Below are 17,360 nucleotides of genomic sequence, written 5' to 3' on the forward strand. Positions count from 1 at the left end.
TTGGCCGACCGGCACTCTACCGCTTCATGGCCATTGCTCATTACGGGTATTTGGTCTTGAAGATGCCTTCCCCTGCCGGAGTCCTCACCGTGCAGGGCGACCGCACCGCTGCCGTAGCTGCTGTTGAGAGACTGCATGCTCTGGCGGCAGAGGCTGCACGTTCCGAGGAGGATCCGTCCACCTCGCAACCCAAGGCACCTGCAAAGGCTCCCAAGGTCCAACCGTCCGATCCGGACCATGTTCCCGTGAAGACAGTGCAGATTGGAGCGGACTCCACCAGGACCACCCGCATCGCGGGGAACCTGGAGGAGAAATAGGAAGACGCGCTCATCGCTTTCCTCCGGGCAAATGTCGACGTGTTCGCCTGGGAACCGTCACAGATGCCCGGGATCCCCAGGGAAGTGATCGAGCACAATCTGAGGATCTACCCCGACGCCACGCCGGTGCGCCAGAAGCCTCGGAAGCAGTCCGTGGAGCGATAGAACTTCATCCGCGAAGAAGTCCATAATCTCCTACACGCCGGCTTCATTGAGGAGGTCCACCACCCCGAGTGGGTGGCCAATCCGGTCGTCGTCCCAAAGGCCAACGGGAAGCTTCGGATGTGCATCGACTACACCAGCCTCAACAAGGCATGTCCTAGAGACCCCTATCCTCTTCCGCGTATCGATCAGATCGTGGACTCCACCTCCGGGTGTAACCTTTTGTCTTTCCTAGATGTATACTCTGGTTTCCACCAGATTCAGATGTCTAGAGAGGATAGGAAGCATACTGCCTTTGTAACAGTAGATGGGCTTTATTGCTACATTGTCATGCCGTATGGTCTAAGGAATGCCTTACCCATGTTTGTACGAGCTATGAACAAAACCTTCTGTAATCTTATTAGAGATGTTGTTGAGGTTTATGTCGATGACATTGTGGTCAAGACTAAGGTAGGGTCGACACTAGTGGAGGACCTGTCCCTCGTCTTCGACCGGCTCCGCGCCACGCGCACGAAGCTGAACCCCAAGAAGTGTATCTTTGGCGTCTCAGCAGGGAAGCTGCTGGGTTTCCTGGTCTCACATCGAGGCATCGAGGCAAACCCAGCCAAGATCAAGGCGATCGAAGCGATGAGGCCTCCTGGCCGCATCAAAGACGTCCAGAAGCTCACTGGATCTCTCACTGCTCTTAGCTGCTTCATATCGAGGTTGGCTGAGAGGGCCCTTCCCTTCTTCAAACTATTGAGGAGGTCCGGTCCATTTTCTTGGACCAAAGAGGCTGAACAGGCCTTTCAGGAACTGAAGCAACACCTCACCTCGCTGCCAGTACTGGTGGCTCCAGAGCCCGGTGAGCCGTTGTTTCTGTATCTGGCTGCGTCTGCGGAGGCAGTCAGCATGGTGCTGGTCACCGAAAGGACAGAGCAAGCTGGCCAGGGGGACACTAGGGTCTCCCCGGCCAAAGATGGTGAGCCGGACCCCGGACACGGGGGACCGTCAGCCTCACCTCTGCCTGAAGCCCCAGACCCCGCACAAGGGGGTCCGGAGGAGCCTTGTGCCAGTGGGAACCCAGAGCCGCTGGGGGCCCAAGGACCTGATGTGGTGGATAAAGGTGAGCCGGACCCGGTAACCAGGGTCCGGACCATCCAAAAGCCAGTTTACTACGTCAGTGAAGTCCTCCACGAGGCGAAGGCCAGGTATCTTGAGACGCATAACCTTATCTATGCAATACTTATTGCGTCCAGGAAACTGCGCCACTACTTTCAGGCACACCGAGTTGTCGTAGTGACCTCTTACCCGTTAAGAGCGATCCTGCACAACTCCAACGCCACAGGCAATATCGCCAAGTGGGCGGCAGAGCTGGCCGAGTTCCAACTGGACTTCTAGCCACGCCATGCAGTCAAGAGCCAGATCCTGGCTGATTTCATAGCGGAGTGGACTCCTTCCCCAAGTAATTCTGGGGGTCCGGTCGACAACGCTGGACCCCCGGAGCCGGAAAACAAGGCACCAGTCTTCACCAAGCCCCATTGGACACTCTTCTTCGACGGGTCCGCCCGCGAAAAGTGGGCCGGAGCTGGTGTGGTCCTCATCGACCCAAACGGAGATCAGCTGAAGTACATGGTGCACCTTGAGTTCAAGGCCACCAACAACATGGCGGAGTACGAAGCTCTGATCTTTGGCCTGACGCAAGCCCTCTCATTGGGGGTCCGGCAGCTTCTGGTCAAGGGGGACTCCCAACTAATCATCAAGCAGGTCCGAGGGGATTGCAACTGCAACAATCCCCAGCTCGCAGCATACCTCATACACGTGAGGAAGCTCGAGATGGACTTCGACGCCTTGAAACTACAACACGTTCCCCGCGAGCACAACTCAGCAGCAGATGATCTCTCTGCGAGAGCATCTACCTGGGCATCCGTGCCCGAGGGTGTCTTCGAAAGACGGCTGCTGAGACCTACCGCCCAGCCTGCCGAGCTGGGTAAAGGGGATCAAGCTAGCACCTCGAAGCCAGCGGTCCCGGCAACACTCCACCTGTGGTGCCCAACCTGGGCCGTGTGCCCTGTTGAGGATCCTAGCGACCTCACAGAGCCACACCCACCTACTCAGGGAGCTCCCGATGCATGGATCTCCGAGATCCGGGACTACCTGAAAGACAACATCCTCCCTGATGATGATGTGTCCGCTGAGCGCATAGTCCGATTGGCTAAACGCTACGCGGTGGTAGAAGGGGATCTCTACCGCCGTGGCGCCAACGGTGTCCTCATGCGGTGCATTTCCCAGGGAGAGGGCCGCGAGTTGCTCGCGGAGATCCATGGAGGCGAGTGCGGAAGTCATTCCTCCTCTCGCACGCTTGTTGGCAAGGCCTTTCGGCATGGCTTCTACTGGCCAACAGCACTCCATGATGCGGCTGAGCTGGTAAGGTCCTGCAAAGCATGCCAATTCCATGCAAAGCAAATACACACCACGGCTCAAGCTCTGCAGATGATCCCGCCCTCATGGCCATTCGCTGTGTGGGGTGTGGATATCCTGGGGCCATTCCCCCGGGCTGTCGGCGGGTATCGGTTCCTCTATGTCGCCATCGACAAGTTCACCAAGTGGCCGGAAGTTACCCCTGTGGTGAATATCACTAAGAAATCAGCAGTTGCATTTCTCAGGTCCATTGTGTGTAGATTTGGCGTCCCAAACTGCATCATCACGGATAACGGGACCCAATTCAAAAGCAGACTCTTCCAAGAGTACTGTGAGGACATCGGCATCCAGCTATGCTTTGTGTCCGTAGCACACCCCCGCAGCAATGGACAGGTTGAGAGAGCAAATGCAGAGATCCTCAGGGGACTCAAGACCCGCACCTACAACTGCTTGAAGAAGCATGGTGCCAAATGGGTTGACGAGCTTCCGTGCGTATTATGGGGCAACCGGACCACACCCAGCCGAGCCACCGGGGAAACTCCATTCTTCCTGGTCTACGGGGCTGAAGCATGCCTTCCCCCAGAAATTCACCTGGGCTCACCACGGGTCCAGGCCTTTGACGAATCCATGCAGGAACAGCTGCGGCGCGACGACATGGACTTCGTTGATGAGCGAAGGTGGCGAGCAGCAATCCGAAATGCACGCTACAACCAGGCGCTCCGGCGCTATCATCAACGGTTCGTGCACAGCAGGGAGCTCCGGGCTGGCGACCTCGTCCTCAGACGAATCCTGAGCCGAGCAGGGCTCCACAAACTTTCCCCCAGCCGGGAGGGGCCCTTCAGGGTTACAGAGGTATGCCGGCCCGGATGCGTTCGCCTCGCCACAGAAGATGGAGTGCCGCTGCCCAACCCGTTGAACATAGAGCATCTGCGTAAGTTTTACACCTAGGCAGAGCAGGGAAATAAACTTTTCCTTTGTAATAAGATAGAGTTTCCGTGCGGCCCAGAGCGGTTGGGGGGGCACCCTCGTAAACCCGACCTTTGGCATCCATCGCACCGTCGGCTAACGCGCGGCTCAGAACGGTAGAGGTCCGACCTCGTAAACCCGGCCTCTGGCATCCATCGCGTAAGCCATGTACATCAAGATTGCAAAGGAAATAATTTCTCCCAGTTCTGTCTTTGTGTCAAAATTTAAATTCGCATTCCGATTCTCAAGTTTTTACCTTTCTAACCCCCACGGGGACCTCTACCCTTGTTGCTACAACTAAGGTCTGAATTGAGTTGCTGGACTGCCGTACAGATCCGGACCCTCTTGCTGCTGGAGAGGAGTCAAGACCCCTAGGGACCTACTCTGGAGAGCGGGTGCTTGTTTCCTGGGGTGGTCCGGAGTCCTGTGTAGCCGCTTAGCTAGTTCCGTACCCAAAAGCCTACACACTCCACCCTGTAACGAGTACTCTAGTACCTGGAGCCGGGTAATTAAGGGCCCGGACCCCCTTCCAGCTCAAGAGTTGGTTTCCTAAGTCCAACACGGCATGTCCAGTCCTATCCCTCAAAGGATCGAGTACAACAAAGTGACCTTGCCCACTGCTACGAGAGGCCTGGGACGATGAAGCCAGGTCCGGGAAGATCGTGCTGTTTCCTGGAATGGTCCGGAGCCCTGTGTAGCGCTTTAGCCTGGTCCCGTATCCTAAGCCTACACACTCCACCACTCTGTAACAAGCACTGAGCAACCTGGACCTGCGCATCTAGAGCCCCGGACCTTGTACCAGCCTGGCACTAGTCAGGGATGAGTCCCGCGGGCCTGCTACTAAGCTGTAAATTTGAAGTGGTACACAGGTTAAGTCCTGACTAGTGGTAGCCAGCCTCAAACCATTGAGCCTACCTACCAGGGGGTCCTAGCATCCGCTTCAAAGCCTTCATGCAGATCAAGGTCCAGTCTCAGTGGTAGACAGACTCAAAACAACTGAGTCTATCTCCCAGGGGGCCCGGAGCATCCGCTTTGTCCCACACATCACGAACGGATTCTGCATGCGTCAAACAGCTAAGTTGCAGTATCATTACTACTGTATAAGTGAACTTGATTTTTCTCCCTGTAGTTCTGAATGCTACACAGGGAACAAGGCACTTGCTCGTCTTACAAACTATGCAGCCCTCTGCCCAAGGAGGTCCGGAGTATCTTCTACGGCTCAGGTGGCAGACAGGTCCAAGCAACTGAACCTATCCGCCAGGGGGCCAGGGCGCGCCGGGGTGCTGCATACCGAAAATCAACAACTGACAAACAGCTAAGTTGAAGTTTCTTCTATTTCAAAAATTTCAACTAATACAGTGTTTGTTACATAGTGCAAAAAGAAAAAGATACAATCCCCAGCTTAAGGGTCCGCCGGCTCTCGCTTGAAGTAGGCGGCGACGAAGTCAACGACCTCCCGCACGCTGTCCCGAGCGGCGGCCTCCGTCTCCGCTACAGGGCCATCGACCACGGGCGCCAGCGAGATGGTCGGGTCGTGGCTCCGGAGGCAGGTCAGGATGTGCTCCGCCACCATCCGGATCAGCTCGCGGCCCTCGGTTTCGAGCTGTCCAGCAAGGACCGGCCCCAGGCGCTGGAGCCTATCCGAAGCAGAATTCAGCACCGGAAGGGCGTCAGCTATCGAAGCTGGCGGCTCCGCCACCTGGATCGGGCTCAATCCAAGTGGCACCAGCGCCAGGCTCGCTTCGGTCGCCCAGCCAGCGATCCGCTGGGCCTCCATGCGCTGGTCCTCCTGGTGCTTCCGGACCGCCTCCCGGACCGCCTCTTGCACCCGGGTGTCCAGAGCTGCCTTGACCACCTCCACCTCGCGGGACCTCTCCTCGAGCTCGTGGGACCTCTCCTCGAGCTTGGCCTCCTTCCGCTCCGCCGACTCCTTCAGCTTCTTGAGCGAGTCTAGCTGGCGGCCAAGTTCCTTCTCTATGCCGATGGCGTGGGCCTCCCGTGCATAGAGGGACTTCCGGGCCTCCTCCAGCTCCGCCTCGGCATCAGTCAGCTTGCCTGCTCTCTCCTGCAGTTGCTCGCGCAATCCCAGCAGAGTAGCAGAGAAGACGTCGAGCTCCTGCCTCCGGACCTCGAGGACCTCGCTGCGAGTCTCCAGCTCGGACTGTTGAGCCGCGAGGTGAGCCTCGAGGTCGGACCGCTGAGCCACGAAGCCAGCAACCTCCAGGGTGAAATCCTTCTCCCGCTGCGCTAGGGATTTCTCTCGGTTCGACACTGCGAACTCCCGGTCAAACACCTTCCTAAGGTTGGCTCGGTAGGCCTCTTGGTCCGCCTTGAGCTTCGATCGAGTTTCTGCAGCGCGGGAGGCTTCAGCCTTCGTGTGCGCTTCCAGGCGGGTGTGCCAGTCCGAGAGGCGCTGGCGCTCGCTCTCCAGAGCAGACCCCTCCCGCCGGAAGGCTGCCTCGGCGGAGGAGGTTGCCTCCTCGATCGACCGCCGAACCTGAAACAGCACTTGGGGGAGGGGAGTCGCATCCTCCTCTGGGAGTTGGAGCTGCAGAAGTCGCCTGCCAAAGGCCACCTCCAACTCCTCCTCTGCGACAGGACCGGAGCTAGAGGTGGGGGCTTCCACTGCAGCACTTGTCTCCGGCGCCTCCGCTGCCGCCGCGTCGGGTGCGGCTGTGCCCAGCTCCTGCGCCCCCGCTGCCGCCGTGTCGGGTGCGGCCGGGCCCAGCTCCGGCGCCTCCGCCGCCGCCGCGTCGGGTACGGCCGCGCCCAGCACCGGCGCCTCCGCCGCCGCGTCGGGTGCGGCTGCGCCCAGCACCGGCGCCTCCGCCGCCGCAGCATCGGGGGCAGCAGTGCCCAGAGCCGGCATCTCAGCTGCCGCGGCGTCGGGTGCGGCAGCACCCAGCACCGGCGCTTCCGCCGCCGCTGTATCGGGTGCGGCTGCATTCAGTACCGGCGCCTCCGCCGTCGCCGCGTCGGGCGCTGCTACAACCAGCACCGGCGCCCCGCCGCCGCAGAGTTGTGCGCTGCTGAGCCTGGAAATGGCACGCCTGTCAGCACCACGTCACACACCACTGGGCTGGCATAGGTCGCTGTACCTGAGGGTCCCACACCCGCTGTCGCCGTTGCTGTCAACGCCGAGGCCGCGGCCGCCTGGGCACCAGCCGACGAGCCGGCAATGGTAGAAGAACCGCTGGGGCGAGGAGCCCTGGTAACAAAGCGGAGAAGCCTTCAGGAAAAAAGCAGAGCACCGGCGTAAGGGAAGAAAGCAGGATAACACTAACCCAGAAGTACCGGGTACCCAGCGTCCTCGGAGCCCCGGCGTCTTCTCCTGCGGCTGCTGCTGTTGCTGCTGCTGCCCCTGCAGCTGCGATGCAGGCGCAACCCGGGCTTGTTCCTGCTGCTGCTGTCCCCGTGGCTGCGGCACGGGCGCGACCCGGGGTTGCACCTGTTGCTGCTGTTGCCGCCCTCGCGCCTGTTGCCGCTGCTCTTGCGGCTGCTGCTGCTGCTGTTGCTGCTGGCGAGAGGAATTCCTCGGCGGCGATGGTGGTGGTGCAGCCGCCCCAGAGGATGCGTGGGGGCCGGCAGCCCGGGAGCTACCCTAGCCCGCGCCCTCAGAAGACCTCTGGCGCTTCGCGGCGGGCTCCGAGACCAGGGTCCCGTCGCCCCTGAGTAGCCTGTGCCGGCCTGCGTCTCCCGATGATGCACTGGAGCTGCTCTGTGCCCGGCTGGAACCGGCTGCGGCCGCGCTGCTAGCCGCGGCCTGCTTCCCCTTTGTGGTGGCGCCGGACCCCGCAGCGCTCAGCGTAGCTTGATCCCCGGACGCGCCAGGGATCCGGAGCCCACGGTTTGGGTCGCCTCCGGTCTGGCGTGGGGCCAGTCCCCCGTCGTCCAGAGTTGGCAGGGTAGCCAGCACCGCCACCTTCGCGGGGTCCTCGCAGAGGGGGACTATGCTCTGCGGGAGGATCAGGTTCTCCGGGATGAAGGCGTCCCCCGTCACGTTCTGCACCAGAACCTCCAAGGCCTCCTGGGTCAGGTCGCTCCCCTCTCCGCGTTGGGTCCTGCTGCAGTCGTTGAGGCCGGTGAAGTTCCACGCAGGACGCGGCCGCTGCTTCAGGGGAGCGATCCGGCGCTTCACGAAGTCTCCGAGCACGTGCCACGAGGTGAGGCCGCTCTCCGCCAGCGACCTGATCTTGTCCAGCACGGAGTCGAACTCCGGCTGCAGCGACGGCTTGGCCCTCCAGGATGCCTTGTCGGAGGCGGGCCCCTCGGTCGGCAGGGCGAGGCGCTCGTTGGCTTCGGTGGTGGCGATCACCCAATCCCTGCGCCACTCCTCCCACTTTCCGCCAGCAAGGCCGGGAATGTAAGGAGTCGCCAGGTCACTCCTCATCTGGAAGTAGTACCCCCCACCTCGTCCTTGCTCCTTCCGGACCTCACCAGAATGAAGAAGTAGCGGAAGAGGATGACGCAGGGCCGCACTCCCACGAACATCTCGCATAAGTGCACGAAGATGGACGTCAGGAGGAGGGAGTGGGGCGTCAGATGCTGAAGTTGGAGGCCGAAGTCTTCCAGCAGCAGCAGCAGGAACGAAGAAATCGGCAGTCCCACGCCGGTGGAGATGTGCGAGGTGAATAGCACAAACTCCCCGGTGCGGAGGTTGCCAAGGGGAACCGAGCCTGCTCGCACCCCCCAGCCGGTCTCCTGAGCACTCCACCCAAGCAGGCGGCGTACTGTGTTCAACTCTCCCTCGGTCTGGTAGCGACGGGGATGAACAAGGGATGCCATCTCTTGGTGGAATGAGGAGCAGCCTGCGTAGGGGAGAGAAGGGCAAGGGAAGCTCGAAGGCAAAGGGGCGCAAAAGGCTAGGAGGAAGAAGACGAATGCGGGAAAGTAACCGCGGAATGCGATACACCCCATTATAAAGCCTGACTCAACCGGCGCGCCCCGGAACCGTCGCCGGAACTCAAGCGACGCCCGCGCCTGGCGTTAACCGCCCAGTCCATGGCATGGGGGCCCAGGCCCACCTGGCGGGGTGAGCGGGTAACCAACAAGGGTGCGAAAAGACGGGATCTGAACCGTCGCCCGCGCGCGCGGGGAGCGAGGCGGAAGCTGAGCTGACGTGCGCGTATTAAGCGCTGGCGTGGCCGAGCTTTTCGGGAACTGCGCCGGTGGTAAATGATACGTTTACTCCGGCCGCAACAATGCCGAGTGTCGCGCGCGTGACTAGGTGAACCACTGTGCGTGGGGCCATGAGTCAATAAGTCGTTGCGATGTGATGAGGCAGCAAATAACCAGTTGGATGGTCAAAGCCGGTCAAGACCCTGCAGCAAGAAGCTTCAAGCTATGCAGAGCCAAATTGCAGTAGTGGCCCCACCTGCGGGTTCGTACCTCCCCCAAGGTGGGCCCGGGGGCCACTGTCGGTACCCAGTATCAGGGATACCCACTCTTACTGCAGCAAGGCAGGACCCGCGTAGTGATCCGTAACTGCACGCAAAGGACGGAGTAGCCAGGCCCCACGGGTCTGGCTCTTTCCTCACCAGGCCAATGGCCCCGGCCCCGTTCCCTGCCTGGGGATGGGTCCGGAGACGCCACGTGTCTCTAAGAAAGGAAAGCTCCGAGCTGACAGCCGAGGCCTTGGACCCCCCATAGGGGTCCGGGACCTCCTGCGTCCATCCGGACCCCCCTTACCGCGTGGGGGTCCGGAGCCGCCACGTGTCCCGGAGGCACGGGCGCGAGCTCGTGTGCGAGTCCTCCGCTAGGAGACTCGCCCACCCACCGCATTTAATGCGGATGGTTGAGGCGTGCTCTATCGCCGCGGCACGCGGGACAGCCTTTGTCAGGCCTCACTGTGCACCGCGTATTACCAAGGTGGACAGTGCAGCCGCCTGTGCCGCACCCGCGCAGAGCCCGTCTGCAGCATTAAATGGATACGAAGGCACGACACTTTCCATCATGCCGCCTACGCCGCTCCCTACACAGCCCGTTCAGCTACGTGGCAGGCGACGCCACTAGCTACGTCTGGCATCGTCCCGATAAGACAGCGCCTAGACATGATGAACGAGGGACTCCAGGAGCAGGCAAGGGATTCCAGGAGAGAGATCTCTGTTGCCTGCGACGCCATGATGTAAGAACAGTACGTTTTTTTATACTACATCGTTGGGCCCACTTGTCGGGGACCCAACAGCCATGTACGCGCCTCCCTTGAGATATAAAAGGGAGGCGCCCGCTGCGCACTACAGGCTATCCAGACCAGAACTCTCGCAAACTCTCTCACTCTGGTGAGAGGGCAATACAACACACAGTGGACATAGGGTATTACGCTCCGGCGGCCCAAACCACTCTAAATCTTGCTGTGTTCATCATGTTCTTGAGGGAGATCTTACTGGGACTAGCTAACCCCCGAGTTCACACCCTCTGGGCTAGGGCGGGTGCCTTCCGCCACCCGGCTGTGGTTTGCAGCACCACGACAGCCGGTTGTCGCGGGATTTCTAGGGTACCCACAGCCGGGTGGCGGAACGCACCCGCCTATTTCCAGAGAGGGAGTGCTCGGGAAGGTACTAGGCGGTTAGGCTAATCTAGCTCTGAGATAGGCACACAAGAACACACGATCTAGAGTGGTTCGGGCCGCCGGAGCGTATTACCCTACATCCACTGGGAGAAGTTTTGATCTCTGTTGTGTGTGAATCTATCCTCTGCCGGGCCTTGGCTCTTACCCAGCCTGAGTTTTTCTTCTAGCGGGCGCCCCCTTTTATAGACCAAGGGGTGCGGATACATAGGACGTTGGGGCCCCGACAAGTGGGCCCAACGTGACTGCGCAGCATACTGCGCAGAGTATTCAAATGGCTACAGTGGTTACGAATCTTTCCTCCGATACGCTTCCATGCCCTGCTAGCCCTCTGACGAAGGGTGGTCTTCTCTTGTCCCGTCAGCAAGGTGCCCGTTGGGGGAACGTAGCTTGCGGCGTGACCTGTTGAGGCTATTATGTAGGCGCCATAGTGGGTGAAGCCGAGCCGTCGTGTCCATCTGGCATGGCAGACTGACAGGCGCGGCGTGGGCGGCGTCATCGGCTCCACTACACGTCTTGGTAATACGCGATCGGTAGTGTCCCCTGGTCAAAGAATCGCCTCGACTTCTGCTATATTAATGCGGACGTCCACCTACCGCAATGAACGCAGTGGTAGGTGAACCCTTGTAGACCAAGCGGCCTTATATACGTGTCTGTGCTTGCAGACACGTGGCGGCTCCGGACCACCCCGAGGCAGAGTGTGGATTCCCTCCCTTGGTGAGGGGTCCGGTTACTATACAAGGGGGTCCGGGACCCCATGGGGGGTCCGGGACTCTGCGGGGGTCCGGACCTCCACGGGAGGTCCGGAGCCTCCGGCTGTTCGGGCTGAGCTCCTGCTTCTTCCGGAATACGCAGTGCTCCCGGACCTTCCCCAGCCGGGGGACGGGTCCGGGACCGTTGTCGGGTGAACAGGGCTCCGGATCGCAGGGGTCCGGCTGTTTGGTTGTAGTTAAGGATAACCACAAGGCTCTTGTCTAGACACCGCAAGAGGGCGCGGAGACGGCGCAGGGAGAGGGCGAGGTGATTAGCGCAGGGCCGCCCGTATGCGGCCGGCGACGGGTGCGCCGCGACGGGCACGACGAGCAGGCACAACGAATCCCAGTGGAAACCCTGGCCTAGGTTTTGCCGCGGAGCACGGGATTGCGGCGGAATTGGAGCCGGTGAAGTGGTTCTTGGGGCGGCCGGGCAGTGGGTGGTGGCATGGTGCAGCGCGTGGTGGGCGGCGGCGGGTGGCGTCGGCAGGCGGCAGAGCACGGGATGGGCGGAAGGAGGAGCAGGGGGCGCTCCGGGTATTTGCGGGTCTTGCGGGCTTCTGCTCTTGTCCGCGAGCTTTGGTAGGCAGATGAATGTTGGGCCACCAGAATTTTGCAGCTGGACCGCATAGACCACCACAAGTATTTTAACGGGACGGGTAAACGGGTTCGTTTAAGAACCCGTCCCACCTGCAACCTGAAATTTTTCGAGTGCTCTGGTATGTCCTCACATTGTGGGGACCACGTATGAGCCATCATACCTAGCCAGCGTTGCCATTCGAGAAGGCCCAATCCTAAATTACGCACAAGTTGGCTATTTGAACACATTTACCATAAAGTCCTCAAACTCCTGAAGTAGTTTGGCATGCTAGTGTTATAGTAGTTGAAAATGGAACGCTAGATTACTATGCTTACAATAAAACAGAAGTGTTAACCTTTAGTTTGCAAGGAGAAAGAAAAAACTCGGAGACAACTCAAATTCAAGTTCCGAGTCGTTAAAGTTTTACATGTCATCAGCAATTGAGAACAACCATTTTCTCAAGGAGGTATATTTTTTCTGATAGATTCTAAATCAGGAAAGTTGAAACCAGTGTTGTAAGATAATTATTTTTATTTCAAAAGGATGTTTTTTTACGCCATGAGATGGTGATTATATGTGAAGGCCTACAAATGGGCTCGGCCTGGCAAAATTCGACCTAACGGGCCAAAATTGCTTCCTGTCTGGTTAACTGAGATGTTGCTCGTAATTCTAGTTGCCACTTGCTATGGCCCTGTTTGGTTTTCTAGAATGCTAGAAAATCAATACTTTGACCGCTAATTATGGTATCAAATTAAATCAGTTTACAAAACCAACTCCAGAACTCCGGTGCTAGGAACTTTGAATAATCTAATGAAGTTTTTGACCGCGTAATTAGAAGATGGTTACTGTAGTATCGTTGTAGCCAATCATCGATTAATTATCGTCATTAGATTCGTCGCGAAAATTTATACCCATTCTTGAAGAGATTTTGCAAATAGACTTTATTCTTAACTTTATGTATGAAGATTTTTTTTCTTGATTTGTAGGTGCTAGAAATCGTGACAGGAACCAAACAAGGCCATGGTTAATTGGTTATCCAGAAATCTATAATTTCGTGGGCTGGGGGCTGGGGGCTGGGGCTCGTTACCTAGCATGTTTTGATGTTTCACTCGCCTTGAGTGGATAGCACGGCAAGGAGAGTGCCTCGTCTAAGACATGTAAAAATGACTCAGGGTGACATCACATTTCCTGTGCAATTTCCACGTATTCAAAGAATGGGGTGCTCGATTTGTGTAGTTATATGCCCCCTTCTTACCGTACAACTATCAGCATTTGGTGTCCAAATTGCTATTGTAATCTGTAAAGAGTTTTTGGGTGTGTTTGGTTGAGCTGTGGCTTTACCAAAAGCTGTTGTTGGCTGTGACTTTAGAAAAAATAACTTTGACAAAGCTACTGTAGGATGGTTGGTAGGCCGTTTGGTTAAGTTGTGGCTTTTGAAGAAGTCCCTTCAGTTACAATGGGTCCCACATGTCATACATAGATTGTGTCTTCTTCTTCCTCTAGTCAATGCCAGGCCGTGCAGGGAGGGGCTCGCCGGAGCCGCGCCCACGCCCATCCTCCGGGCGGAGCTCGTGCCGTTGCGCTCGACGCCCGCCGGAGCCGCGCCCACCCTCGGGGCGGAGGTCGCGCCAGCCGCGGGCGCACGGCAGAGCTCGCCTTGGGGGCGGATATGTGGCGGAGCTCGGCCTGGAGTGGTGGATCTGCAGCGGGCCACCATGCGCGCCGCCCCGCCCGGGCGCGGGCGCCGCCTTGCCCCGCCCGCGGACCCACACGCCGGAGAGGAGGTCCGCCATGGGTGAGTCACGCTGGGGAGGAGGTCCGCCCGAGGTGAGTCGCGCCGGAGGGGGCCGCCAGTGAGGAAGCAGAGAAGATTGCGAGGGAGGAGAGAGCGACAGAAAAAAAAGGAGGTGAACCGGTATCCTCATAACCAGTGGCAGGTGTGTAATTTTTTGACCCAAAAGCCAGTGAAAGCAAGGGTCCATGTGCATTCTAATTTGTAGTAAATAAAAGCTGCTTTTAGCTGTGGTTTTGGATGGTAGCCAACCTCTTTGGTGGACTATTGGTTTTTGGACGCAAAAGCTCAAGATGGCAACGGGTAGAATGCCCGCGGATACCAGTGTCTCGAGCCCGCACCCGCGACCAAAATTCCATGCCCGTGCCCGCGCCCGCCGCCCGCCACGGGCGGCATCCTCTGCCCGCGCCCGCTATCCGCGGGCATCCCTTGCCCGCGGGCATGCCCGTGTGCCCGCCAGGGGCGGCGAGTACCCTCGTCGCGGCGGCCGGTCCAGGGGCGGCGAGCCCCTCCCCGCTCCCCCCCGATGGCCATCCCCCTCGCGGCGGCGGCCCGTCCAGGGGCAGCGAGGCCCCCCGGCGGCTGCCCGTCCAGGGCGGCGAGTCCCTCGCGACGGTGGAGTCGAGGAGAGGGCTGGGGGAGCGGACGGCCCTGGCGGCGCTCGGAGGGGGCCGCTCCACTGGGGGCGCGACCGCGCGCCGGGGGAGGGGGGGTCGCGGACTCGCGACGCTGGGTCGTGGGGGCGGCGCGGCGCTGGGTTGGGGGCAGGGGCTCGGGAGGGTGCCGGGATGGCGGCTGGGCTGCTGGGAGCCTGGGACTGGACTGGGACTGGGAGTCCGGAGGAATGGAGGAAACCCTAAAGATCTGATATATATAAAGGGTATGGGGTCCACATGTCAGCGGGTTTCGGGTTTGCGGGTTCGGATATCAAATTTTCAAATCCGTTATAAAATACCCGTCGGGTTTAGAGTCGTACCCGCGCCCACACCCGCGGGTACAAATCCAGACCTGAATCCGCGCCCAGCGGGTCGGGTATCCGCGGATTTGCGGGTATTTCGTACCCGTTGCCATCTCGAGCAAAAGCCAACCAAACACCTTGATCTTGTTTGCGATTATGGGCAGATCTTTTACAGATTTAGTAGTCCTGGGCTTTGGCCCGGCCCAAACAAAATAATAGTATGGCCGAAACTTAAGAAATGACCAAATAGCCCACCAATGGCCCAAAACACATCCGCTCCCCTTCATGTGACCGAGACGCTCATCGGCTCATCGCGACCTGCTCACCGCCGCACCGCGCCTCCTCTTCCCAGGTGCTGAAGCGCCGCCGCCCCGCCCTCCGGCCTCCGCACCTCCGGGGCCCCTTCCCGCTATCCTGCTGCAGCTCCTCCGCCCGCGCCGATCGCTTCTTCCCTGCTGCCCTGTTCTCCCTCGCGGCACCGCCTCGGAGTGCCAAGCAGCCGCCGGACGGCCGGAGCTAGGGTTTCGACAGGAAATCACCGCGGCCCGGGCGCCGGTCGGTTCGCCGGCTTCGTCTCTCTCATCTCGTTCAGTGGTGAGCTGTAATTTCACCGCTCTTTTCAATTTTCGCCCAATCCAATTTTTGCGTGTTTGCCTGGTATGTAAATTGGATCTGCTACTACTAGTGTTGGGACTCTATTGTAATATATGCAAGTTTTCCAAAAAATATCTGTGCTATACTGCTATGTGTACCGTGGTTTTAGTTAATTTATGTCTGTACGCATATTTTTGTACTTGTAGACCGTATTGTGTATTGGATTATACCGAATCGCGTGTTAAAAAATTTGGTCAGGTTTGAATGCTGGTTCGGCTGCTGTTAGAGGAGCCTACCACTCTCCTGCAGCAACATAGTACTGCTAGTCTAGCAGTACTATGTTGTGCTAGTTACTGCCTTACTGGTAATTGTGAGGTACTGACTTCCCTAGTTTTTACGGTGAAAGTATAAGCTCTGCTGTGCAAAATTTTGTGCCTCACTGCCTTGACCAAGTGATGTGGAAAAATGATTTTTCTTATGGAAATTTTCTAAGTTCAGGTAGTTGTAGATATCCCAATGAAATGTAATCTTTTCTCTTAACCAAACTAAAGCTTACGTAGACTGTGTTTGAACCATTTCTTTGGGAGCAAGGATTTTGTTTTTAGGCCAGCTGCAGAGTCTTCCTTTGCAATTGCAATGAATGATTTATTATAGATCAGATACTATAGCTGCGCCCAGTATGAGAGGCTAAAAAACTGATTTATTAGAGTTAACACTGTACCAAAACTGAGTATTAGCTTGGATGTGCATTGGGAAAAAGCCTAGATGTTTTTATGTTAAAATAAAATAAAATAAAATGCGGCTTCACTGTTTTCCTTGAGTCTTGACTCGGGGCAATATATTTGGTTATTAGTCTAGATTATAGTCACAGCACACACAATAAATATGACCTGATGAAATGCAATTGTGGTTATTATGATACATGTAAGAATGATTGCTCAAATTAGTTGGGCCAAGCTGTAGTTTTACCAATTGGTGAGAATGTCCAAATTCCAAAATAGCTATTATTTATGGAAGATATACAAAACTATTTCACACTTGGCTGTGGCCTTAACTCCCCAAATAGATACCACATACCAGTTCCTCCTTTTTGGTTCCTTTTGCTTTGTTATCCTTGCTAACACCCTACTCCATCTTGCTTGGAACTAGAAAAGGCTTTATTGTCATCCTTGGTAACTGCTGTTACAATTAATTTCTACATTCGGTAATTTTTACACTACAACAATGTGTTTGCATTTACTACCCTTTGCCATTGTGTTTGCTCTTAGAGTGTTATAATTTTTGACATTTGCTGCACCTTACACTTTCGATGCTACAGCTGTGGCTTCATTTATTCCTTGATCTTTGACCTGCATCATTTCTGTCTGCAGGTTAAACTTTTGTGATATCCTTCTCCACTTAGCTGCATCGCAAGGAGAATGGCAAGCAAAGCAGGTGATGACGGCAAAGAAGCCATAAATGAGCAAATAATCGCCAACACTTATGCCAACATGCGCACCGAAATGAACCAGCTCTACACCAAGATCACGGAGCTGGAGATGGAGGTCGGCGAGCACTCTCTCGTGATCGGCGCGATCGAGCCGCTGGACCCCTCGAGGCGCTGCTACAGGATGATTGGTGGCGTCCTGGTGGAGAGGACCATCAAGGAGGTCCTGCCCGCAGTGAAGCGCAACAAGGAGGGCCTCGAGGAGGTGATCGCCCGCATGCACGAGGCGCTGGAGAGGAAGAAGAAGGAGATCACCGAGTTCGAGCTCAAGTACAAGATCAGGATTCGTAAGGCCGACAACGACTCTGAGGAAGGCGGGAAGAAGGAAGGCACTGCGCAGGGAGTTCTTGTTGGTCCTGCGGGGCAGTAAAACCGAGCTATACAGACCTGCATGCTACAAGTTACTTACTTTGCGGTGCCAGATTGCTTCTTTGCTAGAAGTGGAATGATATCTGTGTGTTTTAGGGGTGATGTGCTTATGCAGAACAGACGTTTTTGTGTTGAACACGATATTATGCTTAGATGAGAACCTCATTGGGAGCTGAATAGTTGGCGGGCAAGTTGTGTCATCCAGCGTCTGTTCTTCAGGTGCTATGTTTCTGATGGAATGTTTCAGATTTCACAAAACTTTTGAGTTCCGCAAGGGTGTTCTTATAATCCTGCCTGTTCAAACTTTGTGTTTGATTTGGGAAAAGGCCTAGTTACGGGCTAATTGTGACATTATTATTTAACTGAATTTTAAAATTTGGAATGAAACCGGCCGAAACCCCCAAAATTATGATCGGACG

The 17,360-nt window shown here is 57.1% G+C and overlaps 2 protein-coding genes across 2 annotated transcripts; both read left to right on the plus strand.

The window, feature by feature from the left end:
- The first annotated feature begins 13,975 nt into the window (after positions 1 to 13,975).
- On the plus strand, positions 13,976 to 16,461 carry LOC120685036 (methyl-CpG-binding domain protein 2-like). Its single transcript, XM_039966881.1, has 2 exons — positions 13,976 to 14,414; positions 16,457 to 16,461. Exons 1-2 carry the CDS (start codon positions 13,976 to 13,978, stop codon positions 16,459 to 16,461), a joined length of 444 nt encoding a protein of 147 aa, XP_039822815.1.
- Positions 14,789 to 17,229, plus strand: LOC120684608 (probable prefoldin subunit 2). Its single transcript, XM_039966470.1, has 2 exons — positions 14,789 to 15,086; positions 16,457 to 17,229. The coding sequence occupies exon 2, from the start codon at positions 16,505 to 16,507 to the stop codon at positions 16,940 to 16,942; it is 438 nt and encodes a 145-aa protein (XP_039822404.1). The 5' UTR covers positions 14,789 to 15,086; positions 16,457 to 16,504; the 3' UTR covers positions 16,943 to 17,229.
- The last annotated feature ends 131 nt before the right edge of the window (positions 17,230 to 17,360 follow it).

The sequence above is a fragment of the Panicum virgatum genome, chromosome 8N, assembly GCF_016808335.1.
Source record: "Panicum virgatum strain AP13 chromosome 8N, P.virgatum_v5, whole genome shotgun sequence".
Lineage (NCBI taxonomy): Eukaryota > Viridiplantae > Streptophyta > Magnoliopsida > Poales > Poaceae > Panicum > Panicum virgatum.